Source organism: Tachysurus fulvidraco, chromosome 21, assembly GCF_022655615.1.
Source record: "Tachysurus fulvidraco isolate hzauxx_2018 chromosome 21, HZAU_PFXX_2.0, whole genome shotgun sequence".
Lineage (NCBI taxonomy): Eukaryota > Metazoa > Chordata > Actinopteri > Siluriformes > Bagridae > Tachysurus > Tachysurus fulvidraco.
In genome coordinates, this window is record NC_062538.1 from 11,989,943 (window position 1) to 12,016,126 (window position 26,184).

A 26,184-nucleotide genomic window follows, 5' to 3' on the forward strand; every position below is an offset into this window, starting at 1 on the left:
CAGCGTTTAGTTTCATGGACAAAACATCAGCTCATATTAAAGTAAGGTGTGTGTAATGCATGTGGGATTTTTAGTGCAGCATGCATGTGTATCTCATCAAATTTCAACACAACAGTCTCTGATTTATAGTAAGACAAGACTTTATACCCCAAGGCAGTCAGCTCTCTAGTTCAGTAGTCAGATCAAGCTCTGATCAGATACTCAGCCATTTTAAGACTGTTTTAATCACACAGTCCTTACAGTGTACTAAACATTCACTCTCTAAAAAAAAATCCCACAGTGCAATGCAAATAACAGAGATTATCAATGGTCACTATGTTAAATTACAGGAAATATAATCTAAAAAAAAAAAAGTGGTAAAAACTCATACAATTTTCAAATAAAAATATGATTAGTTTGTTAATGTTTTAGCTCTCAAATGATTACTTACAGTACATTTAGGGTTTTTAACTTTATTTGCGGGGGCACGGTGGCTTAGTGTGTGTGTGTGTGTGCCCTGTGATGGGCTGGCCCTCCGTCCAGGGTGTATCCTCCCTTGATGCCCAAAGACGCCTGAGATAGGCAAAGACTCCCTGTGTCCCGAGAAGTTCGGATAAGCGGTAGAAAATGAATGAACTTTATTTGCTATGTTGTTGTTTTTTTGATGATTTTTACACTTCTAATGTTTTTTTTAATGCAGTACCATTCCATATGCATGTTTTTATAATGTTTAAACAACAATTAATAATGTCAAAGATATTGGTCCAGCCTGCTTTTGATAAATGTCAGTGGTGATGTTTTACAGCACAAGTACCTAGTCATGTAGTTGGAAATTGAGTCATCAGTGTTCAAAAGCGCAGTGGATCTTAACTCAGTGCCCAAACTCATGTACACAATGTAGTGATTCATGAGCTAGGGATCTGACTGAGATGCATCTAATAGTTACAGATTTCCTCCTGCAACATTTATGAACCAAAATTATATCCAGTCTAAATAGTATGCTAAATGCACAGTGTCTTGCGTTTTGATGAGAAACCCAGAGTTTGATAAGCAAAATAATTTTGAGTTAATGAGTGTGAGGGGGGAAAGGTGTGTGGACAAGCTATCTTTCCTGCTTTCTCTGACCTCCATGCTTGTCTGAATCTCTGGAAGGAAATGGCTGTTTGTATTTCAAACACGTTCCGTTTTGAACGAACATGAGGCCTGATTCTCTAGCTGCCTTTCTGTTTCATCGCATGCATCATGTGACACTGAGATCAAGCTCTCTGCGTGTGTCACACGGTTCAGGCTTACTTTAACCCTTCAATTCTGATGTCGTCTTCTTTCAGACCCCAAAGACAACCTGCGAGAGATTCTCCAAAATGTGGCCAAGCAGCAGGGAGTCTCCAACATGCGCAAATTGGGTCACCTCAACAACTTCATTAAGGTTTGTCTCCCAGCGATTAGACTGCTGTTCACTCACTGCTTTTTTTTTTTTTTATGCTTTTGGGGCATAAGCTGCATGTTATATTACATACTTCTGTACGACTGCACATGATGTCCTCGCGTAAAATTTTTCAAGGGTGTTTTTAAAGAATAAATAAATAAAGGCAACGTAGAGTTGATTTTTCTGTTAAACGTAATCGTACATGAACGCTATACCAGTAAGTCAGTTTAGGATCCCTGTCCCTTAACACACTATATATATATTTTTTACATCCTTCAGTATGTAGATTTGTGGCCATATGACTAAATGATTTATAATTGATTCATGACTGATTAATAGATGATTCATAAGATAAAAAGATATCATTTAAAAACACAGAAATGACTTTAAATGATTTGAACTCTTACTACAGTGCACAGAATATCGGTGGTTGGCATGTTTCACACCTCACACCTCCAGGGTTGTGGCTTTGAGTCCCACCTCTGCTATGTGTGTGAGGCGTTTCCATGCTCTCCCTGTGCCTCTGGGATTTTTTCCAGTTTCCTCCCCAATCCAATGACATGTGCTGTGGGCTGATTGGCATTTCAAAATTGTTCATAGTGTGTGAATGTGTGTGTTTGTGTGTGATTTCACCGTGCGATAGACTGGCATCCTGTCATGCTGTACCCTGTACAATGCAGAGGCTCAGTCTGTCGACCTACACCGAGACGAGCGTGATGTGCTTTATGGCTGAATTTATAACATTTTAACACTTGATACAGTTTCTGTAGTTAACCTGGTGTTTCAACACCATTTTCCTTTATTGTGGCACTTGCATTTTCCTCAAAACTGTACTGTACAAATCTGCTTTGTTCCTAATCTGCTAGTACACAGTGAATCTTTTGGGACACAGCTAAAGTCATTAGCTTTAATGTCTAGCTATTTTACTAATCACTTCTTGAAACACACTGCACTCCCCGGGTGCAGTGCAATATATTGGTGTAATTTATTTATTTATTTTTTTAAAAGTAAGTTACATGAATCCAGACTTGTGTTGCTGTGTAATAACCCCAGCATTGTCCTGGTTTATAATTTATATAGATAGATTCCTTTATGGACTGTACCTTTTAAAGTATAAACATTGCCATCTATTTAGTAAGAACACTATGCCTCTTTTCCACCGGAAAGAACCGAGTGCTGGTTCAGAGCTAGCACTGGTGCTGGTTCAAAGTTGGTTCCACTGGCGAACCTTCTAAGAACCGGTTTGCCTTTCCATGGGATAGAGAGCCATCACAGTGCCGAGTCTGACGTCACTGTATAAGTGTGACGTGTCCCAGCAACTTTAGCACAGCGGCGGCAAACACAAAAACATCAACAATGGCGGATGTTGCTTTACTGTTAATGCTCATGGCTTTGTGAACCTAAATTAACATCCAAACACAGCGAATAAAACTTGTACGTGCAGCTCCATGTAATCTGTAAAAACGGAGGTTGTAATCGAACATGTTAAGTACATTATTTTATCATTAACACAGAAAAAAGTTAGCCTTAGCATGTAGCTACCTACTATCATGTGTGCTAATAAGTGATTATATTGCGGTAAAGTAAAAGTGTATTAAACATTAGGTACATTATCAAATGCACTAACAGTAGCCCCGCCCACAGCCCCTGACACAAGCGGTTCTTGAGTCTAGACCAGCAACGTTTTGGTGCTACTTAAGAACCACTTTTCCTGGTTCAGAGCCGGTGCTTTGGTGGTCGAATCAGAAAGAACTGGTTCTAAATTAGGCTCTGGCTTCGAACCAGCACTCAAACTGCCTCGGTGGAAAAGGGGCATAACTAGAGTTAAAGTTAATTTGCATTGTGTTCAGTGTGTCAACATGAATTTCATTCTCCCTCAGCTTCTTTGCAATGTCGGCCATTCAGAAGAGAAGTTTGGCTTTACCTATGATGAGATCATCATCTGGTGCGTCTTATATTGCGTATTTTTTGATATGTATAAGTCAGACCTGAGACACGGCAGGTGAGTTGACTAACACAGCTGGATCTCTTGTCTCTGGTTTCCAGCCTCCGTTTGGCCCTGCTTAACGAAGCTAAGGAAGTTCGAGCCGCAGGTCTGCGGGCTCTCCGCTACCTGATCAGAGACAGCGCCATCCTCCAGAAGGTCTTTCACTTCCGGGTGGATTACCTGATTTCCAGGTATGTCTGTGTCATTCTTGCATGTTACCCTTCATCAGTCACTTACATTACACTGCTGTTATATTAGCCAGATTTACCTGCATCTTAACAATCCCCTATAACTCAAATCAATAAAATTAGAATCAGAAGCAAAGTGAAGTCAGTCTGAATAGATTTTCACTGAAGAATAATCACTATTTAAACATCAAGTCTTAGAAGGGGTTGGTGAACTTTCTGTCAAAGCAGCTCTACTATTCTATTAGGGTTCTGTTAATGCATTATTGTTCCATATTAACAGCTTAATCATAATGTTTGGATGCTCTACATAAACAGTTCAAGGTAGAAGATTCAGCAGGAAAGCTCATTTACTAATTTACTGATATAAAAGAAACTCTCTCTCATACGTGCACACACACACACACACACACACACACACACACACACACACACACACACACACATACACATACGTTCTAACCATAACAACAGTCTTACTTTACCTCATCTTATCTCATCAGCCAGCTTACTAACTAGCCTAGCTTGCACTCTAGGTTCTATTTATCATCAGTAATGCAGATTACATGAACATGAAAGAAAAAAAAAAGGCTGGTGACAAGAAGGAAGTTTGCTTCACTAGCATTTGAAGCAGAAATCAAAACCTGAGCTGTTTCTGCAACCTGACTGCATGTGGCACTGTGGGATATCACATCGCATACTGGTAACAGAAATACATGCTGTATAATGCTGTTATTTTTAGTTTCAATGAAGCATCTGAATGTTGTTCGATTTTGGCCCCTGCTTGGGTGTGGACTATACTGTGTACTTTGGTGTCCTCCCCCCTCTAAAGAGATGCGTTGTACAGTAAGTCCCATTGGTATCTCTAAATTGTCTGTAGTGTGTGATTGTGCCCTTTGATGGGCTGGCACCACATCTACGGTGTCGCCCACCTTCTGCCAGGTCCCTCTGACGTAGCATGAGATAAGTGGTACAGGAAAAATGGATTAATTACGTCCAATATTTAAAGTTGCTTAGTTTTCTGACAAGCCAACCCTTTTTGTCAGCTTATTAAAGAGCACTCCTTAGAGCAAATAGAATGCGGTCTGCAACAGGTTTTGTAGGCTTAGAATATAATGGCAATTGTTAAATCATAGTTTTGTGCAAGATGTGCCCTACACCATATAAAATAAAGTTGATGATTAGGAGTCGTTATCTCCATCATGTGAATCTTCATCGGGTTAAGAGTAGTTGTTTTCTTCAGGACACATGTTGAGGGAAGCAAGACTTCCTTTGCAGCTGTGTGCATGCATGTGGGTGTGTGCTTGCGCTGTGCTTGTGGTGTGCGTGCGTGAGGTGTGGGGTGCGGTGGTGTGTGTGTGTGTGTGTGCCTGCGGTGTGGGGTGTGTGTGTGCGTGCGGTATGGTGTGTGTGTGTGCCTGCGGTGTGGGGTGTGTGTGTGTGTGTGCGTGCGGTATGGGGTCTGTGTGTGTGCGTGCGGTATGGGGTGTGTGTGCGTGCGTGCGGTATGGGGTGTGTGTGCGTGCGTGCGGTATGGGGTGTGTGTGCGTGCGTCCGGTATGGGGTGTGTGTGTGTGTGTGCGTGCGGTATGGGGTGTGTGTGTGTGCGCGTGCGGTATGGGGTGTGTGTGCGTGCGTGTGCGGTATGGGGTGTGTGTGCGTGCGTGTGCGGTATGGGGTGTGTGTGCGTGCGGTATGGGGTGTGTGTGTGTGCGTGCGGTATGGGGTGTGTGTGTGCGTGTGGTATGGGGTGTGTGTGTGTGTGTGTGTGCGTGCGGTATGGGGTTTGTGTGTGCGTGTGGTATGGGGTGTGTGTGTGTGTGTGTGTGCGTGCGGTATGGGGTTTGTGTGTGCGTGCGGTATGGGGTTTGTGTGTGCGTGCGGTATGGGGTTTGTGTGTGAGTGCGTTATGGGGTTTGTGTGTGTGTGAGTGCGGTATGGGGTGTGTGTGTGTGCGTGCGGTCTGGGGTGTGTGTGTGTGCGTGCGGTATGGGGTGTGTGTGTGTGCGTGCGGTAATGGGGGGGTGTGTGTGGGTGCGGTATGGGGTGTGTGTGGGTGCGGTATGGGGTGTGTGTGTGTGTGCGGTTTGGGGTGTGTGTGTGTGTGGCGGTATGGGGTGTGTGTGTGTGTGTGTGTGTGCGTGCGGTATGGGGGGGGGGGGTGTGTGTGCGTGCGGTATGGGGTTTGTGTGTGTGTGTGTGTGTGTGCGTGCGGTATGGGGTGTGTGTGTGTGTGTGTGTGCGTGCGGTATGGGGTTTGTGTGTGTGCGTGCGGTATGGGGGGTGTGTGTGTGTGTGCGTGCGGTATGGGGTGTGTGTGTGTGTGCGTGCGGTATGGGGGGTGTGTGTGTGTGTGCGTGTGCGGTATGAGGTGTGTGTGTGTGCGTGTGCGGTATGGGGTGTGTGTGCGTGCGCGTGCGGTATGGGGTGTGTGTGTGTGCGCGTGCGGTATGGGGTGTGTGTGTGTGTGTGCGCGCGCGTTTTGGGGTGTGTGTGTGTGTGTGCGTGCGGTATGGGGTGTGTGTGTGTGTGCGTGCGGTATGGGGTGTGTGTGTGTGCGTGCGGTATGGGGTGTGTGTGTGTGTGTGCGGTATGGGGGGTGTGTGTGTGCGAGCGGTATGGGGTGTGTGTGTGTGTGTGTGTGTGCGTGCGGTATGGGGTGTGTGTGTGTGCGTGCACTATGGGGTGTGTGTGCGTGCGGTATGGGGTGTGTGTGTGTGTATGTGTGTGCGTGCGGTATGGGGTGTGTGTGTGTGTTTGTGCGGTATGGGGGGTGTGTGTGTGTGCGGTATGGGGTGTGTGTGCGTGCGGTATGGGGTGTATGTGCGTGCGGTATGGGGCATGTGTGCGTGCGGTATGGGGTGTGTGTGCGTGCGGTATGGGGTGTGTGTGTGTGTGTGCGTGTGGTATGGGGTGTGTGTGTGCGTGCGGTATGGGGTGGGTGTGTGTGTGTGTGCGTGCGGTATGGGGTGTGTGTGTGTGTGTGCGTGCTGTATGGGGTGTTGTGTGTGTGTGTTGCGTGCGGTATGGGGTGTGTGTGTGCGTGCGGTTAGGGGTTGTGTGTGCGGTGCGCTATGGGGTGTGTGTGTGTGTGTGTGTGCGTGCGGTATGGGGTGGGTGTGTGTGTGTGTGCGTGCGGTATGGGGTGGGTGTGTGTGTGTGTGCGTGCGGTATGGGGTGGGTGTGTGTGTGTTTTTGGGTGTGTGTGTGCGTGCGGTATGGGGTGTGTGTGTGTGTGTGCGTGCGGTATGGGGTGTGTGTGTGTGTGTGTGCGAGCGGTATGGTGTGTGTGTGTGTGTGTGCGTGCGGTATGGGGTGTGTGTGTGTGTGTGCGGTATGGTGTGTGTGTGTGTGCGTGCGTTATGGTGTGTGTGTGTGTGTGCGTGCGGTATGGGGTGTGTGTGTGTGTGCGTGCGGTATGGGGTGTGTGTGTGTGTGCGAGCGGTATTGTGAGTGTGTGTGAGCGGGCGGGAGGGAGTGTGTGTGTGTGTGCGTGCGGTATGGTGTGTGTGTGTGCGCGCGTGCGGTATGGTGTGTGTGTGTGCGCGCGTGCGGTATGGTGTGTGTGTGTGTGCGTGCGGTATGGGGTGTGTGTGCGTGCGGTATGGGGTGTGTGTGTGTGTGCGTGCGGTATGGTGTGTGTGCGTGCGTGCGGTATGGGGTGTGTGTGTGTGCGTGCGTGCGGTATGGGGGGTGTTTGTGCGTGCGGGCGGTATGGGGGGTGTGTGTGCGTGCGGGCGGTATGGGGGGTGTGTGTGCGTGCGTGCGGTATGGTGTGTGTGTGTGTGCGTGCGGTATGGGGTGTGTGTGTGCGTGCGTGCGGTATGGTGTGTGTGTGTGTGCGTGCGGTATGGGGTGTGTGTGCGTGCGGTATGGGGTGTGTGTGTGTGCGTGCGTGCGGTATGGGGTGTGTGCGTGCGTGCGGTATGGTGTGTGTGTGCGTGCGTGCGGTATGGGGGGTGTTTGTGCGTGCGGGCGGTATGGGGGGTGTGTGTGCGTGCGGGCGGTATGGGGGGGTGTGTGCGTGCGTGCGGTATGGGGTGTGTGTGTGTGCGTGCGGTGTGGGGTGTGCGTGCGGTGTGGGGTGTGTGTGTGTGGTGTGGGGTGTGTGTGCATGCGGTGGGGGGGGATGTGCGCATGCTGTGGGGTGTGAATAAGGGAAGTGGACGTCGGCTATAGTCAGGATCAATGTGAAGGTTGTGATGTTCTGTGGTGCAGCGACGCAGCAGGAACACAGTGTTCCCTTGGTCTCTGTGCGCATCTTACACTGCAGCGGCAGCTCATCTCTGTACGCGGTGTTCCCATCACAGAAATGCCTCACACATCTCAAATAAAAAGCCACTTTTGGTTCAGCTTGTCAGCTTTACCACAAGCCTGGGGTAAATCCTCCAGAACATTTTTATGCACATTTTATTGCCCCGAGTCGTTGCTGTGACTTAACTAATGTGGTTTGCTTAAACCAAAAATGGCCCTAAAGCGGCTGATACATGTAATGAAATGTTATTAATATTATATAAATTATATTATTAATATTATTAATAATAATAATTCTCACTGGTAAAAAATAATAATAATTTGGAATAAGGAATTTACAAAGTTATAGTAAAAACAAGATGAAAACTTTAACTCTCAGATGTTATATACTCTGTTAGACATTCAAGCGCAGTTGACTTTTGCTTCTGATTGTCTAGAAGGTATTGATTCATTTTCTATTACAGCAGCTCTGACAGTAGTGCAACTGTGGGGGGAAATTAAGTATGGTATTAACATGGTGACGTTTATGGATAGAATCTCCAGTGTCAGTGCTTTCTGACAAGCAGAAACAAAGCTGTAATGAAGTCCAACATATTACAGAATAATTGACTCTTCTCATCAGCATGACACGGTACAATTTTCTGGCTTTGTTTTCTAATTTACTTTGAGAGTGAAAAGCTGAGATGCTATTTAGAGAACAACTCTTTATCGCTGCTACAGTTTATCATAAATCAGGATGGTGCAGATGGTCCACAACAATTAATGTAATTACAAATGATAAGAAAGTGGCTTTGTATTTATTTGATAAATAATTATTGGAAAATTAGTGGCACACGTCTAGGACACCAAAATCTGACGGCACACCGCTAGCTGTTTTGAATAACATTTCAACGTGCATTAATGCTGTGCGCACCTTAGAAATTCAAATAGAATTTTCTCGACATTATTATGTTGGCTTTGTAGAAGCCAACATTCTGTTTTCCTATTTAAGCTTAGACAAAAATTTATTAAGAGTAACTCCTCCTAGGGCTTTCGAGCCACATGCACCAAATTCGGATATGTCATAGACCTTGGTCTGAAGTTTGTTGCTTTTACTTTTCTAAGTGATCCTAGTACCGGTACTTCCGGTACCGGGTCTCAAAATGGCCTTTTTTCCCATAGACTCCAATTATAAACTTTGGAGGTTTATAACTCGGCAAGCTTTCGAACTTATCTACACCAAACTCGGCCAGCTCCTTTAGGGTGATACTCTGAACAAAGGTTTAAATTGGTGTACCGACTGGCCTTTCGGTTGTGCCGCAGCCCTGCCCCAAAAATATGCAAAATCAAAAAACTTTTTACAACACGGACATGTGACATCAAAACACTCAGAACAATGAGGGGAACTTCCTCATGGGTATTCTGATGACGTCACGTTATGTCACGTGAAAATTAAAAATTAGCACAACATAGACTTCACATATCAAAACACTCAGCACAATGAGGAGAACTTCCTCAAGAGTATTGGGATGACATCACATGCTCGTCTCCACTTACCTCCAAATGTTTTGGCACCCAGGCTTTCTGTCTACTTGCTTCCAAAAGTAATACTGACCCTTATGTCCGCTCGCCTGCAAAAAGCACCGGCCTTTGCGAATACTTTGTCAAAGCCAACATCAAAATTTGTCGCGATGAACTTTACAAATCTAGTTTTCCATTTGCTTTAACAGTGGTTCACATCAGAATCATTTAAACAATAATATGGAATCCTCTGTTTATGCCTGCATCACATTAGACTCATTTGAGTTCATACCAATCCATTCTCTGGGGGTTTCTCAGATGAAAAGCTGGTCTCCACTCCATGTCCTTTTGCCCCCCAGTCCACTGGTGCTCTGTAGGTTGAAAGATCAACAGCCATTTTCTAGTAATAGGTTTTTGAAAGCAAACAACATTTTTAACAGATATTTGTTTCTCTTTTGGAAGGCAACAGGAATTTGGGCAAAAATAGCTAAAATGTATAGTTTGTGAAACAGACTCTCATTTACACCACTAAATTGAAGGAGTCTCTTTCTCAGAAAACTTCGTAACTCTGTCACTTTGACAGACCTGCCAATGTTTTGAACGTTAATAAACGCTTGGGCACATTTTGTATGAAATGTATGAAAATTAGACGGTTGTTGCTATTAGATGTATAGACCCCAATATAACAATGTTCTCCTCTGCTGTGTTTCTCTCTGTCTCTGTGTATATGTATATCTGTCTGCATGTGTGTGTGTGTGTGTGTGTGTGTGTGTGTGTGTGTGTGTGTGTGTGTGTGTAGGTGCATCGACATTCAGCAGAGTAATGAGGTGGAGCGAACTCAGGCACTTCGGCTGGTGAGGAAGGTGAGCAGTAAACTTCTCGCTGCACTATTGAAATAGCATCAGGAGTTGTTTGCTCTGCTGCAGTGCTCAACTTTGTCACAAAGAAGCTTTACAGAAATGTGGATATAAATGTTACATTTGAGATGTATTCATTTACCTTTCTTTATTTATTTATTTGAGAGAAAATGGAAACACAAATTCACAGTTCTGCTGTTCAAATGTCAAATTTCCACATCCATCTGTCTAATTATTTTGACTACTAAATACTACACAAACACATGTAACTGACATAATAAAATAAATAACTAAAATCTTGAAATGCTGCAGTAGTCCTAAATTTTAAAAAAAGTATTTGTCACAGTAAATTCAATTTTGAAACCCATTTTCTTTCTTTTTGTTCCTTTTTCAATTTTTCTTTCATTCACTTACAAATTCTTACTCTTTGTTCCTCTCTCTTACTCTCCCCCTTTCACCCATTCTTCCCTTGTTTCGTTTTCTGTCTCTCATGCTCTCTTTTTTTTTGCACTCTCTTTCCCTATTTGTTGAGTTATTTCATATTGCGTGCTCTTGTCGCATTCTCAGAATTAATTCAATTAAGAGCTTAAGAGCAAAATTAAGTATAATAGTTTCCTTTGCTCCGTCTCCCTCACTGTTCCAGATGATCACTGTGAATGCCCAGCTCTTCCCAAGCTCCATCACAAACTCCCTCATTGCTGTGGGCAACGATGGCATACAGGAGCGAGACCGCATGGTGCGCGCCTGCATCGCCATCATATGTGAACTCGGTGAGTCAAGCACACAGATACATGTGCATGCCTTGCTTTTTCTTCTCCTGCTTCTTATCATTTATCGTTTTCTGCAGCACTGAAGAACCCGGAGATTGTGGCTCAGCGTGGTGGTCTTAAAACCATCTTAAAGAATGTGATCGACTGCCAACTCAGCCGCATCAACGAGGCTCTAATGACCACCATCCTTCACCTTCTCAATCACCCTCACACACGGCAGTACGTGCGCTCAGACGTGGAGCTGGAGGTACACAATCCTATTTCTCTAACGACTAATAAACACGTACAGATGTGAAACTCTTTTAAACAGAGCTACTGTAGAGAAGGCAGCTTCACTCTGTGGCTTGCAATAATATGTGCTATTGTGAATAACTAAATTAACACCCTGTTCAAAAAGAAGTCGATTACAAGAGGCATTTTTAGTGTGACGGTGACCGTTAGACTTAATGGAAACATTTGAAAAAAAAAACATGAAGAAATTTGCCTGGAGATTAAAAACAAACAATATACGCATGGAAAAGAGTACAAGACTTCAGAAAATGGTGTTCCTGTGGCACAGTTTCATTAAAGTGAGATTCACTGCTGACCATTTGTGACTCTCAGAGGTGTGAGCCAGTGAAAAACTAGAAGCCAGGCCAATGATTTGTTCTTGTCAGAAAAAATAATGCATGATTTTCTAATCATTGCTTGTCACTCACACCTGCTACAAAATGAAAGGAATGAGAAAAATAGCACTTAGCTAACATGACCACTGCTTTGTATGCTTGTGAGATGAACATCGTTCTGTCGTGATCTCTAACTGTCGCACACTGATGTTAGTCCTGCAGTTTCATTTTCATAATTTCATAATTTCACACCTCTGTTCCTCTTCATGAAGACTTTCATGGCTGTATCTTTTTGGCAGCATGGAAAGGAGAAACTGTGTATCAGAGAAATACGTTTTATTTCTCTGCTCTGAAATCAGACAGTTTTTTTTATGTTATGTTATCTGTGAGGAAATACACAATCTTAAAGCTGCAGACACCAAGTCTTCTGACTCTGCTCTTAGGGTGCAACTTAATCAATGTTTTATAAAAGACTACAGCAGATTAGCAGATAATAACACACACAAGCATTTTTTTCCTGCCATGCTGATTGCTTTGACTTCCTACACCCTACTTAAGCTAGTGTATTTGCAATCAGATGAACAAAATGCAAACTCATAAATACAAAACTCATCTCGGTACCTAATGGCAGTCAGGCTACCTCTGGTGAGCACATGGGGGGCTGTGCGGCCCTCCAAAGGAATACCACCCCACACCATTACTGAAACACTGCCAAACCGGTCATGCTGGAGGATGTTCCAGGCAGCAGAACATTCTCCACGGCGTCTCCAGACTCTGTCACATCTGTCACATGCTCAGTGTGAACCTGCTTTCATCTGTGAAGAGCACACGCGCCAGTGGCAAATTTGCCAATCTTGGTGTTCTCTGGCAAATGCCACACGTCCTTCCCAGTGTTGGGCTGTAAGCACAACCCCCACCTGTGGACGTCGGGCCCTCATACCACCCTCATGGAGTCTGTTTCTGACTGTTTGAGCAGACACGTGCACATTTGTGGCCTGCTGGAGGTAATTTTGCAGGGCTCTGGCAGTGTTCCTCCTGTTCTTCCTTGCAAAAGGTGGAGGTAGCGGTCCTGCTGCTGGGTTGTTGCCCTCCTACGGCCTCCTACACGTCTCCTGATGTACTGGCCTGTCTCCTGGTAGTGCCTGTATGCTCTGGACACTAGGCAGACAGACACAGAAAACCTTCTTGCCAGAGCTCGCATCGATGTGCCATCCTGGATGAGCTGCACTGCCTGTGCCACTTGTGTGGGTTGTAGGCTCTTTCTCATGCTACCATTAGAGTGAAAGCCCCACCAGCATTCAAAAGTGACAAAACTTCAGCCAGAAAGCATAGGAACTGAGAAGTGGTCTGTGTCCCCACCTGCAGAACCACTGCTTTATTGGGGGTGTCTTGCTAATTGCCTATAATTTCCACTTGTTGCCTATTCCATTTGTACAACAGCATGTGAAATTGTCAATCAGTGTTGCTTGCTAAGTGGGCAGTTTGATTTCTCAGAAGTGTGATTGACTTGGAGTTGCATTGTGTTGTTTAAGTGTTCCCTTTATTTTTTTGAGCCATGTATATATATCATATTTTAATATCATTATTTTTTCTGTTTCCTTAGCAAATCCTTGCACCTTATACAGACTTCCACTACAGACACAATCCAGACACAGCAGAGGCGCAGCTCAAGTAAGAGTGCAATTATGAGAACACCATTGATTGCTGAACTTTCCTTTCATATGCTTGGTTTATGAACTGCGTGTTGGTTTGACCATTTTTTTGCGTCCCAGGGAGGACAGAGAGGCTCGTTTTCTGGCTAGTAAGATGTCTATCGTTGCTTCCTTTCGCTCGTGGTCTGGTAAGCTCATAAAGTATTATTATTTAACACCATGCAATGCTACAACATATTATAACACACTTTTACCTACATTGAACTTTTTTTTTTTTTGCTCTGTCTGCATCTAGGCATCATTAACCTCTGTAAGTCAGGCAGCTCCGGCATCCAGTCCCTCATCGGCCTTCTCTGTATACCGAATATAGAAGTGAGGGTATGCAGTATTTAAGTATTCAACAGTGATTGTTCAAGACAACGCAATAATAGTGCTACCATGCTATGGGATGTCACTCAAAAACCAGTAGAGCAGTCTGCTTTTTAATAAGAACAACAGAACTGCTGCCTCTCATTATATGGATCTGAAAGGACCGACAGCATTTATAACGAATTGTCTTTCTGATATTAGCCTCTAAAAACCCTTCCAACTTTTCAATTTCACTTTAGTAATCACACGAGGTGCCAACGTGGGGTCCTCACTTTCTTTTCCAGTACACAGAGAGTTTTTATCAGTGTTCTGTCAATACTTCTGCTAGAATTTGTGCCTTTTTTTTGTTAAAATAAACGGTTAACAGACTAACTTTAAACTGTGCTTTAAATTGTCTCTCAACAGAAAGGTCTTCTTGACGTGCTGTATGACATTTTCCGACTCCCCGTTCCAGTAGTTACACAAGACTTCATCGAAGCTCTTCTTAGTGTTGGTGGGTGACAATGCACTGAGGTTTACAAAACCCACATTTTGCAATACTGGTTAAAGTGCATTTGTCTGGAATAGAAGAGTTAATAGATTTATAATAACATTCACATTCTTCTGTCTCGACCTCTGTAGATCCCAGTAGATTTCAGGACAGTTGGAGGCTGTCAGATGGCTTCGTAGCTTCAGAAGCCAAAATTATCCTCCCTCATCGGGCCCGGTCGAGGTAAGAAATAAAAGTTTTATGCACAAGTCTCATGCTTTCTTCAGTGGATAATCTTAGGGTGCTTTCACACCTGCCTTGTTTAGTTCGGTTGAATCGTACCAGAGTTCGATTGCTCATTTGGTGCGATTCGTTTTGGGCAGGTGAGAATGCAGCAATCGAACTCTGGTGCACACCAAATGCGGACCAAACAAGCGTACCGAGACCACCTCTTCAAGGAGGTCTCGGTACGCTTGTTTGGTCCGCTTACAGTTCGTGATCAAATAGACCTAACTGCAAAAAGTATTGCGCATTTTGGACTAAACCAGCTGCCGTAGTGGGTCGTTGGCAATATTTTCGGAAGATGAGCATGTCACAGTTTCGCAAAAGTAATGCTCGCCGCCTCCTGAAGTGTCTTGCGATGTGTCTTCGCCGTTTGCAGTGCATTAAACTGATATTTTAATGCCGCATCCGCGCTTCATTCTGAAAATTAAGACTTTGCATAGAATGCTGTATACAAGCGATGTAGTAGATTACAACCACGAACATAATTGCAGCGTGCAGTCGTCTCTCCTTGGTGTACTGTATGCTGTATTCTCCAGTATTTTCCTCTTTTTGTTTACTCCCGGAGTTTCATTGAAATTTCCTGCACGTTTATTCTGACCAATCGAGAAGCAGCTTAGAAAATACGCTCAAAGACATGTGGCCAATGAATGATGTGGATGTTATCACATGACTGCATTTTGGTTCGTTTCAACTGGTGCGGAACAGAAAGATCGGTGTGGTGTGAAAAGGAACCAAAAACTGCTAAAAAGCTACAATGTATCATTTTTTGCTTTTGGTCCGGACCAAATGAACCGAACTATAGGTGTGAAAGCACCCTTACTTGGACACTGTAGTCATGGATCTGCTGTTGTAATCATAAAGACTGCTCTGCACTCATCTCAGGACAGTTTCTCATATGTTCTCACTGAACTTCCTTTCAAAATTATTAGTACTGTTGATACCTTTTTTCAGATCACCAACATGTTCTTAGTTAAAAATAACAGAATTTCTTTACATTTACAGCATTTGGCAGACACCCTTATCCAGAGAGACATACAAAAGTGCTTTTACATCTCTATCAACAAATACATTAATGGTTCACTAGGATACAGACTTAGACTCAGACACTAGGGTTACCCTCAAACTAAAACTCTGTTCAGGGTTTTTTTTTTTAATTATTATTTCAGTTCAAAACATTTCCGTTCTAACACTGTCCACTGATTTTTGTTTTTGAGAGTAAAAACATGCACATATTTTAAATAGTTTTATTTGTATTATTAAATATTATATATATATAAAAAAAAAAACCTCAGAATTTCACAATTAACTGGCAAAAATTGATAATTATGTCTAAATTTATTTAGAGTGCCTTTAAAGCACGCACACAAAAATAGCAATTGTAATAATCTGTTGTGTTTCTACAGGCCTGACCTGATGGACAACTACCTTGCACTTGTACTGTCTGCCTTCATTAATAGTGGGCTTTTAGAGGTATTTTTTCAATTTTTTTCTCATACTTCAGTGATAAAGTTTTTTTTAAATGGAATATTAAAGTATAAGTGCTCTGAATATTTTACTCCAGAGAAGATTGTTTGACTGATAAAGATGCTTAAACCTATCTTTATCCACAGGGGTTGGTGGAGGTTGTCACTAGTAGTGATGACAGCGTTTCCGTATGCGCTACCATACTTCTCGGAGAACTCTTGCACATGGTATCTTTCCTTTTTTACATTAAACAACTAATGCTGACAATCTCTGGCATTTCTATCTGCGCTAACATGTTGTGTTTCTATTTCCTGCAGGCCAATACCATCCTCCCTCACTCCCACAGCCATCATCTGCACTGCCTGCCCACTCTGATGAACATGGCAGCCTCGTTCGACATCCCTCAGGAGAAGCGGCTGTAAGTCTTCTCATAGTCATAAGCAGTGCATATGCCTTAGGCCTGGGACAAACTATTTGCAAAAGGCCTTTAATGGAAATGTACACACACATTCATACTATCACGTAAATGGGTATAATACTAATCACACAATCTTAATTCTATTCTCATTTTAATGCGATCTTCAATAATCTCAGGAACTTTGTTTATTTATTTATTTATTTTTCCCTTAGAAACGGTCTAACTACCAATAGAAATTTTTGCACATTTGGAAACTAAAATGCCACAGACCAAGCCATTTTACAAGTCATGGGAAATGTTAACTTATCTGATAAACAATACAAAGCCTGCATTTCATTTTGTAGACAACACTTCCACACGTTTCATGAATCTCTTTTCCCTAATTTGCACAAGAAGCTTCACATCAAAACCTCATTCAAATTTGTCTTGACAAATTCACACCAGCCTTATCAGAGATGTGTTACAGGCACATGGTTATGCTCTTTCTGATTCGTCCACGGTTTTGCATTTGACTTTCCACATAGTGGTCTCTTTTTCACTTCTGTGTGTGAGTAATTGTTTTCTCTCTCTCTCTCTCTCTCTCTCTCTCTCTTTCTATCTCTCTCTCTCTCCTCTCTCTCTCTCTCTTTCTCTCACCTCTCTCTCTCTCTTCTCTCTTCTCCCTCTCTCTCTCTCTTACTCTCTCTGATGCTGTTTTAGACGTGCAAGTGCTGCAGTGAACTACCTGAAGCGCTTCCATGACAAAAAGAAGCGAGGCCCCAAACCCTACAGCCTTTACCTGGATCACATCATCCGCAAGTCAGCTGCAGCCCAGTACTGTCGAGACCAGCACCTGCGGCCCCAGAAAGACATCTATGTCATTAAGGTACTGAGAGCAAAACCTCATTCAGGAAGTACATCAATTTTACACTATACCTTAATCCTTGTTATGCAATTCAGGTTTTTTTTGTTGTTGTTGTTTGCAATCAGGAAACACCACCAACACTTCACATATCTCGCCTCTTTCCTGACAAATCTCTGTATTTACAGTCTACAGTAAATGTTCAGAACATAATTGGTGTTAATATTCTATCACACAGAAACACTTGTGCATTTATCACAGACAAAGAAACAACAATGTAAAAATAACTGCAATAAGACTTTCTGGAAAAGGAAATGAATTCCCTGACATCTTTAAATTGTTAAGAAAATATAACAATATTTATGATGTTGACATTTACATTTGGCAGCATTGTTTGAATACTTCTTTTCAGGCCAGAATCTAAGCTGTTATTTACATTCCATTAAAAATGCTGTTTTAACTTGTCATTTGTGGTGTTTTGTTCCCAGGACACTGAGGAGGCTCTGATGATGAATCTTAGAGACAGTCAAATTCTCAATCACAAACAGAACCTAGATTGGAACTGGATTCTTATTGGTACAATACTAAAGGTCAGTAAGCGAGAAGAGGATTAAGTGACAGGGTTAGTGAGCAAAAATAGGTGTGTAATTTACTGTGTTGTGTTGCAGTGGCCACATGTCAATCTGCGTAACAACAAAGATGAACAAATGCACAAGTAAGAACATATACAGTCTTCATATTTCATGTGTCTTCATACTTACATATAATTTATTGTATATGGTGATGATCTGGGGTTGCATTTAGGTTTGTTCGGAGGCTTCTGTTCTTCTACAAACCCAGCAGTAAGCTTTATGCCAGCCTGGAGCTGGACCACAGTAAAGCCAAAAAGCTGACTGTTGTTGGCTGTCAGTTCATCGAGTTCCTGCTGGAGTCAGATGAGGTGAGCATCAGAAAGGACTTGTGTTTTCAGGCCTCGTTTTATTCTTTGATAATTTGTATGCCTGCTTGTGCATGCATCGTTGTTTAATATTGATTTGTTTGTACCTCTCGCATCAGGATGGCCAGGTGTATCTTGAGGACCTGGTGAAGGACATTGTGCAGTGGCTGTCCTCGTCCTCTGGGCAAAAACCAGATCGTAGCCTACAGAGTAATGGTCTCCTCAACACACTTAGCCAGCATTACTTCCTCTTCCTCGGTACTCTCTCTTCCCACCCGAGTGGCGTCAAATTGCTGGAGAAATGCAGTGTCTTCCAGTGGTGAGTTTACAACAGTTGCTCAGGTTTGATCAAAGACTTGTGTCACAGTAACATCTACATGAATTACCAGGCCACCTTCTTCTGTTGCTCTATGGTATTGTTTTGATGCTCACTTGCCCAGTTATACGTACTTCTGGCAGTGAACAAGGGTCAGCATGGGCACGGTTCCGCTGCTACACAGCTCCATACACATCGACCTGCAACACACTGTGTGTCCTGACACTTGTCTATCATAGCCAACAGTACATTTGTTCAGCAGTTTGTGCTACAGTAGCTCTTCTCTGGATCGGACTAGACTGGCCTTTGCCTCCTCGTGTGTGGTATTACCACTTGTGATCGTTCCTGCTAGCCATCACAATTTAGCACATATCAAAGTCGCTTACGTCCTTGTTCCCCCCTTCCAACACAAGAAGTAATCATCAAGAACTGACTGTTTGCTTGTTGCCTCATATATTTCACCATACCATTGTAATAACAATTGTTATTTACTTCAGCTTCATTATACCCACACATGTTGGAGACAGACTATGATCTGTGCTGTGCTTCTCTTGAATCCCTGGCTCTAGGGCTACAAACCACACGGAACAAAGATTTTAAATATGACCCAGATGAACACCCAATATTCATTTAAGCAGCAGTTCTGCCTAATTGTCATTTACACTCATGAATTGTTTGGTTGCCCCCTTCCTATTTCTGATGATGAGCCTGAACATGATAGACCCATATAGCACAGGATAGAGCTATTTAGCTGTGCTTTTTCCACTGTGCTCCTTCTCGGCTGCTAAATAGTAACTTATACGTATTTTGTTTTGCACTTTTTTCATCGTTGTGCTTTATGAAAGGGAATTTATTCGAAAAAAGGAGAACTAAAATATATCTTCATATATGTGTAGACAGTTGTTCAGTATTATGTGTAGTTTGTGTTGCTTTTATTCTGCACTGATGTCCAGCTCCACATTGTCTCTGTAGCCTGCTGAACCTCTGTTCCCTGAAGAATCAGGACCATCTACTGAAACTGACTGTATCCACACTGGACTACAGCCGAGACGGCTTGGCTCGAGTCATTCTCTCCAAAATCCTCACTGCTGCAACTGATGTAAGCCACGTGCTCAGAGAACTGATCTTTATAGCTTAAATATTTCCATGTCACATATCGAAAAGCCTGCATAGTGCTGAATCTATGTGTGGCCCAGTGTGTTTAGCTGCAAAATTTTGGACTATCTAATTGGATACTGTCTCTCACGTGTGTCTGTCTGCATGTGGACAAATATTTGCTTACCTGTGTGAATGCCTACAGAATTGCAGGCTGTACGCAACCAAGCACCTGCGTGTGTTACTGCGTGCCAATGTGGAGTTCTTCAGCAACTGGGGCATTGAGCTGCTGGTCACTCAGCTCCACGACCGCAACAAGACCATCTCCATAGAGGCCCTAGACATACTGGACGAGGCCTGTGAGGACAAGGTGAGAGAGCAGATTATAATAAGGATAGATCTACAGATACTTTTTTTTGTTTTGTTTCAAGACAAAAAATTGAATTGAGTATGTTAAGTCATGTGATTTGTATCCAGTAAGTGATGTTGGAGTTGCTGGTGTTAGGTCTTAATTGGTTAAGTCTCGTAGAAATAGTAGTTATTAGCCAGTTGTTGTTGTATAAGAGGAATAAAACTCTTGTGATTGTGTTATAGGAAAAAAAATCAGTGACAAGGTGGTGCGATTAAGCAGATTTACAGCTGAAATACAGTCAGACATTTCATTGGAGAAAGTTTATCAAGACATTCTCATAAATTTTGTTTCTTTCTGTGTTCTACAGGCAAATCTTCATGCACTGATTCAGCTGAAGCCAGCACTGACTCACCTTGGGGACAAGGGTGTGCTCTTGCTTTTGAGGTAAGCTGAGAGTTCAGAAAGTAAGACAGGACATGAAGTCATCTTCTTACAGCCAGATTTGTTTAGATCTAAGAACGTAATGTGCGAAATCAGTTATCAAAACCAGTGTTGCGTTGAACTTAATGAGTTTGCAGTTTCCTCATCATACTTGATCTGTTCTTATCTCTCCAAGGTTCTTGTCCATACCAAAAGGTTTTTCCTACCTCAACGAGAGAGGCTACGTCAGTAAGCAGCTGGAGAAATGGCAGAAGGTGCTTCATCTCTACTGTTGCTTACACTGTCACTTACAATAATATTAAGGGACCATATCTAACATGCTTCTGATTAGTTTAAAAATGACATGCGCTTTCTTTTAAGATCTGAACTTAATACACTAGTTAATATTCAAAACAAGGCCATCACATGAGGGGGTGCTGAGACTGGAGCCACTGCTGCTTTAAATTTATAGGTACAAATAGTAATAACCCTGTAGTGCCGGGAGCCTGTGACCCCATTTTAGGGATTTAAAAACTAGGCTTGTGTAGAAAACTACAGCTGCTCAGTCAGGGGATATACTTGAAAGAGTGCATCTCAGCTGTTAGTTTAGTCAGGGTTATGTATTACATTTCTTTCTCTTCATGAGTGTAAAGCCCAATTTACACCAAAATCATTAGTCACCACAAAATGGGGACACTGTAGATGTCCCTCTGCAATTTATTCCTCTGCAAACAATTTTCTAATTCAGGTATAACTGCAAAATGGTTTTCCTGTGGTGCAAAACTTGCTAATTGTTCCAAAGCAGCACTGGACTCTCACTTTCATGAATGTTAAATAAATCGAAAGCTTTACCTTCTCAAGAACCTTTGTTAACAGCAAGTTTTTTCAAAACTTCAGTAATTAGGCTTATATTGTGTGATGCATCCAACGTAACTGTCCCTGTGAACAAATTATTATTTTAGAAAAAGATATGGTTTTAGATCACGGTAATACAAACCTTTTGTGATTTTGCAGCTGCTGTTATAGAAAATTAATCAACACATTTTGACCTATTAGAATAGAGAATTGTGGTATAATTAATATTATCAAAGAAAAATCCATTAGAATATTAATGCTTTAACACTAACACTAAACATTGATATATAATGAGGCTTATACATCTCTGGTTAAACATCTTTTTTTTTTTGTGCGTTTAAATGCTCACTCATAATTTGCAACAAAATAAGTGTTTAATTAAGAAAATGTTCAATTTTGTCTTGAATGAAAGAAGCCATATTGTTTGACGTGTTGTTTATAGTATACTGTAAATCTTCGTTCTGCTCAGGAATATAACCTCAAGTATGTGGATCTAATAGAGGAGCAGTTAAATGAGGCTCTCACTACATACCGCAAACCAGTAGACGGGGACAACTACGTACGGCGGAGCAACCAAAGGTCTACACTTTTTCCACGTTTATTTTGCTCAGAATTTCCTCCTCTGTCTTGTTCTAAGAACTGCGGTTTAAATTGGTTTGCAGGTTGCAAAGGCCGAATGTCTATCTTCCTGTGCATTTATATGGGCAGCTTGTGCATGATAAGACAGGCTGTCATCTCCTAGAATCTCAGGTGAGAGCAGTTTTCCTTATGAATTTTACCTGTGTTTATCAAATTTCTTTTTGTGCAACATTTATATTCTCTTTTTCTGTCAGAATATCGTACCTGACCTAAGCTACACTGTGCGATCCCCAGTGCTGGACACATGGGAAGGCATCAAACAACTTAAAGCTGCTGTCTGGGCCTTGGTTAGTACAGTTCAGTTAGGATTAGGGTAATTTTAAAAAAAAAAAATGTAGTTGAGAGGCTGTTGGTGTTGATCATTCCGCTTGTGTTCAGGGTAATATTGGCACGTCCAACTGGGGTCTGAACTTGCTACAAGAGGAGAATGTGATCCCAGACATTGTGGCCCTGGCCCATCACTGTGAGGTTCTCTCCATCCGGGGGTGCGTAACCAGTAAACCACACTGATGCTGTGTGCAGTTATACAAGTTATTTTAATCCTTTTTGCCCACTTTTGAATCATCTTACACTTTGTTACCCGTCTTTTTCAGGACATGTCTGTATGTACTGGGTCTAATCTCCAAGACAAAGCAGGGCTGTGAGCTGTTGAAGATGCAGGGCTGGGATGCAGTTCGACACAGTCGTAGACAGCAGTGGCCTGTGGTGCCTGACGAGGTAGAGCAGCAGCAACCCCCGCCTCCACCTACCCTACTGTCGTCAGTGCCCAGCACTCTCAGCCTCAACTCTGAGTCCACCAGCTCTAGACACAACAGTGAAAGTGACTCCACCCAGCCCAGTAAGTGCTTGTCCAACTGCTTCCTGATTATTAGGTGCAATTTTTTTTCTTATACATGAAAAGTTAGAGTAATACATTTGTGGCATTATCTATGTAAGGAATTTTCATCTGTCGCCTGGACAGGGTAACTAATTTCAGCCTTCTCGACCTCTGCTCGGTTTCTGCTTCCCGGCGAGTACTCGAGGACGTCTCAATGAACACACTAGTCAGAGTCTTTCAGAGAGAAGTTCCAAAGTTTATTAAGTAAAACAGGAATATATTGTATTACTTGAAGAAGGATGGCGTAATGTGTGTGTGCAGAGCTTAATGCTAGTGTCCACAAAAGCAGCCTTGGCCGTTATCTCAATATAGGAACCTCCTAGCCAAAGTATTATGTTTCTTACAACTGCTTTCGGTGTTGCAAGTGTGATACGTGCAAAGCAGGGGGTTCCTCTAAGGTGGGGAGGGGGATAAACTAAGGTCAAGGCATCTGTGTGTATGTGTAAGATAGAGAAGGAATGTTTGTGTGTGGGTGTGGGGAAGAGTGTGTGTGTGAGCGAGAAAGAACAATGTACCCTATACAGAAAGTCTCCAAGATTGTTTTATACAATTATTCTCACAATCTACCTAATCAAACTTAATTAAGCAACAGAAGAGTTACTCCAATAAAGGTTTTACATTAAAGTGATTATAAGAAGTAATCACTTTATTATAAAATGCTTAGGATACAACTCTTTCAGTGGATTTATATTAGGTGGCTAATTTGCATTCAAAACTTTAAATGTTATTTACATGTAAAATGTAAATATATTCAGCAGCCCTAATTTCTGTCTTTTATAATATGAACTACAAGTATTGTCCCTACATCTGTCTAAAAGTATATCCAGTTTTTGCTGTAGTGTTCTGATGCATGGTTTCTCCTTTCCAGGCATGTACATCCTGGATGACGATAAAGATGGCTCTGAGTTGTCTGAGGAGCAGCCACTGTACATCCGATCCAAGCTGCTAAAGGACCGCAGCCCCTTCACAATCTTGGCATCCAGCCGCTTTGTACGCAACCGTTTCCTCATCTCTCTTTCTGGAAAGAAGCCGCGCAGCACTAGTGACCCTAAAGGTAGCAGCAGTCATAAGCTGTTTGGTGAGCAAAAGCTGGGAGGCCTGAGGAGAAATCGCACAGTCACAGAACCCTCTGTGTACTCCCCAGGTCAGGGAGATGTGTTCAGCCCGGTGTTTCCTGATCTGTCCAAGAGCCCGTCAGTCACCCTGGAGACTTCATTCATAGGGAGTAAAGGGGACGAGCATCAGGATGGCAATGGGGAGAGCGAGTCACGTCTGCCACGCGTAACAGAGCGCAACATGGCAGGTGGAGACATGCAGCGTGAACAGACCAGTCGTGAGAGGCTGGCAGGTGACGGACCTACCTCTGGAGGCGGCGCTCAGTTCAAAAGCCGAAGCCAAAGCTTCAACACGGACACGACGACTAGCGGAATCAGCTCTATGAGCTCGAGCCCGTCCAGAGAGACAGCAGTGGGCGCCACAGACCCGTCTGCTATAGACACAGATTGCGTCAGCCTCAGCACGGTTGCCAGCGCACAGACCATCCGGACCCTCCACTCCCTTACCCCCCAGTCCAATCACCTCCCCCTTTCCAAATCTAATTCGGTGCTGCTAGCGCCACCAGGCTCATCTCACACACTGCCACGAAGGGCGCAATCTCTCAAATCGCCCTCTGTCACCACCATCACTAGCCTGACGGACTGCAGCTTTATGTACACAAGCCCCAGGGACGCACTAGGCTATGCCACACTCAAGCGGCTTCAGCAGCAGCGCATCCACCCATCCCTCTCCCACAGTGAGGCGCTTGCTTCCCCTGCCAAGGATGTGCTCTTCACTGACACCATCACTATGAAAGCTGGCAGCCTGGATTCCAGGCTCACGCCAAGAAGGTCTGAATGTCTTTACATACACAATTTTTTTCACCCACATTGTATAACCCATTGTGATGTTTTTGCTCCATTTAACACTTTTATGAATTTTCTCATTTTAAATGGTCACTAAACCAAAATATTTACTTTAATGGCAATAAGTTGTACTTATCAGAATGAACATGCATATAACAACACAAAGGCTCATATATTATATATATATATATATATATATATATATATATATATATATATATATATATATATATATATATATATATATATATATCCTTGAACAAATTAATGAATAAGCTCTCATTATTTTAATACTAATGTTAATATTTGTTTATTTATTGTAGCTATAAAGCTTTTTTCCTCATATTTCCAAAAACGGAGCACATCGTGTCCAGTTTGAAATATAGGCCTACATTTTTTTTTGGCATTCTAGCAGTAAATATGTACAGTAAAGCATTTAAAAAGCTAAGAACTCTGATAAATCTAATATTAATGAGAAAAAATGTAATTTGGGGAAAAGAGAAAAATGGGGTTGACAAAACTGTAACAAAGTTTGAGAACCACTTGTCAAAGTTAGTGCCAAACTTGCACGTTTTTGCAATTTATGTATATTACATTCTACATATTTAACTCCAATTATCTTCCTCAAAAATAGCTTCCCAGTTTTTTAAAGTGTCAAGTCACTAACTAGGCTTTTTAGTGTGCTGATCTTTGTCTGAGGCACAGCCAACAAGTCACTCCTTCCTGGTGTTGAACGTTATAGAAAAATAATCGCCTTTGGGTTGTAAAAAATAACAATAGATTTGCACTCCATTTCCTGTTATGTTTTATTCGAAACCTCCAGCTTTTTTTTTTATCCAGTTGTGGTTTTGATCATGTTTTATGAGTTTTATGATGTGCAGCTGTTAGAGCCAATACAAACACTTCACATTAAAAGCAGCCTTAGCATAAAAAATTTGGAGCATAATTTATTTGAAGAAAATAAGCATAAATTCCAGACATGCCAAAATTCTTGCCAAGACTTAATAGACCATGTTCTATACTAAAAGCCTAAAATTTTCCTTCAAATGAGGACTTTACTTTTCCCTGATGTAAGCCCCTTTGGGACCAAACTTTGAATATAACGTGCACTGTTTCTGATGGTCCCTCTCAGGTATAAAAAACGCTTCAGCTGCCTGGGCTCAGGCTCAGGTGGGCGCCGTCGCCGATCTCTCCTCCCGCGGCGTATGGATCACCCCGGGAGCTGGCAGCTCTCGTTCGTTTGGAAAGACCGGTTCTGTCCTTTTAATTTATTTAAAGGGGGATAATTTTCTCCTTTGCGTCTGTGCAACCCTAAAACCTACTTTATCAAAAGTGCTTGGACCCCTTTTGATTTATCATCCTTATTTGTGCACTCTTACTGCTTCCTCAATCCTGCCGGCAAGGCAATTTGTCCCTCCTGATAAATCTACTGAGCTAGTATAGAAGAACAATCAAGCAGAACCTTATCCTGTGTGCTCTAGACACTCCTGCAGATTATGTAGCCCACATTGTCAAAGTTACCCACTCCCCCCTTTTTATGTCCTGACTGAATGCGTGGCATGTGCCGACTTTTAATAGCCCAGTGAATGTTTAGCAGCTGTAGTAGTCTCCTGAGTAAGCTATTACCAATGTAATAAAACTATCCAAAATAAGTTGTGGGAATCAGGTATTGATCATATCAATCACTTCTCTCTACTCTTAATGTTTCTGTCCTAGCACTGACTGGTTTCC

General features: G+C 42.7%; 1 protein-coding gene across 4 annotated transcripts in view; it reads left to right on the forward strand.

Annotated features, from left to right (window-relative positions):
* The window catches only part of rictorb (RPTOR independent companion of MTOR, complex 2b), a 43,203-nt gene that overhangs the window by 5,222 nt on the left and 11,797 nt on the right, over nucleotides 1-26,184 (forward strand). For 3 of the 4 annotated variants that reach the window (XR_007139000.1, XM_047805733.1, XM_027139949.2), the window contains exons 3-31: nucleotides 1,308-1,405; nucleotides 3,286-3,350; nucleotides 3,452-3,583; nucleotides 10,131-10,194; nucleotides 10,832-10,958; nucleotides 11,036-11,205; nucleotides 13,167-13,234; nucleotides 13,336-13,403; nucleotides 13,511-13,593; nucleotides 13,990-14,077; nucleotides 14,206-14,296; nucleotides 15,742-15,808; nucleotides 15,949-16,029; nucleotides 16,120-16,220; nucleotides 16,920-17,085; nucleotides 17,550-17,651; nucleotides 17,730-17,776; nucleotides 17,866-18,001; nucleotides 18,118-18,317; nucleotides 19,287-19,413; nucleotides 19,615-19,779; nucleotides 20,129-20,205; nucleotides 20,378-20,456; nucleotides 21,506-21,615; nucleotides 21,699-21,786; nucleotides 21,870-21,962; nucleotides 22,054-22,160; nucleotides 22,269-22,513; nucleotides 23,421-24,438. Coding sequence is in view for 3 of the 4 variants with exons in the window: in XM_047805733.1 (XP_047661689.1) it covers nucleotides 1,308-1,405; nucleotides 3,286-3,350; nucleotides 3,452-3,583; nucleotides 10,131-10,194; nucleotides 10,832-10,958; nucleotides 11,036-11,205; nucleotides 13,167-13,234; nucleotides 13,336-13,403; nucleotides 13,511-13,593; nucleotides 13,990-14,077; nucleotides 14,206-14,296; nucleotides 15,742-15,808; nucleotides 15,949-16,029; nucleotides 16,120-16,220; nucleotides 16,920-17,085; nucleotides 17,550-17,651; nucleotides 17,730-17,776; nucleotides 17,866-18,001; nucleotides 18,118-18,317; nucleotides 19,287-19,413; nucleotides 19,615-19,779; nucleotides 20,129-20,205; nucleotides 20,378-20,456; nucleotides 21,506-21,615; nucleotides 21,699-21,786; nucleotides 21,870-21,962; nucleotides 22,054-22,160; nucleotides 22,269-22,513; nucleotides 23,421-24,438 (4,063 nt within the window). In the remaining variant the exon portion in view is untranslated. The remainder of the gene's footprint in view (nucleotides 1-1,307; nucleotides 1,406-3,285; nucleotides 3,351-3,451; nucleotides 3,584-10,130; nucleotides 10,195-10,831; nucleotides 10,959-11,035; nucleotides 11,206-13,166; nucleotides 13,235-13,335; nucleotides 13,404-13,510; nucleotides 13,594-13,989; nucleotides 14,078-14,205; nucleotides 14,297-15,741; nucleotides 15,809-15,948; nucleotides 16,030-16,119; nucleotides 16,221-16,919; nucleotides 17,086-17,549; nucleotides 17,652-17,729; nucleotides 17,777-17,865; nucleotides 18,002-18,117; nucleotides 18,318-19,286; nucleotides 19,414-19,614; nucleotides 19,780-20,128; nucleotides 20,206-20,377; nucleotides 20,457-21,505; nucleotides 21,616-21,698; nucleotides 21,787-21,869; nucleotides 21,963-22,053; nucleotides 22,161-22,268; nucleotides 22,514-23,420; nucleotides 24,439-26,184) is intronic. The other variant, XM_047805732.1, reaches the window with a different exon arrangement.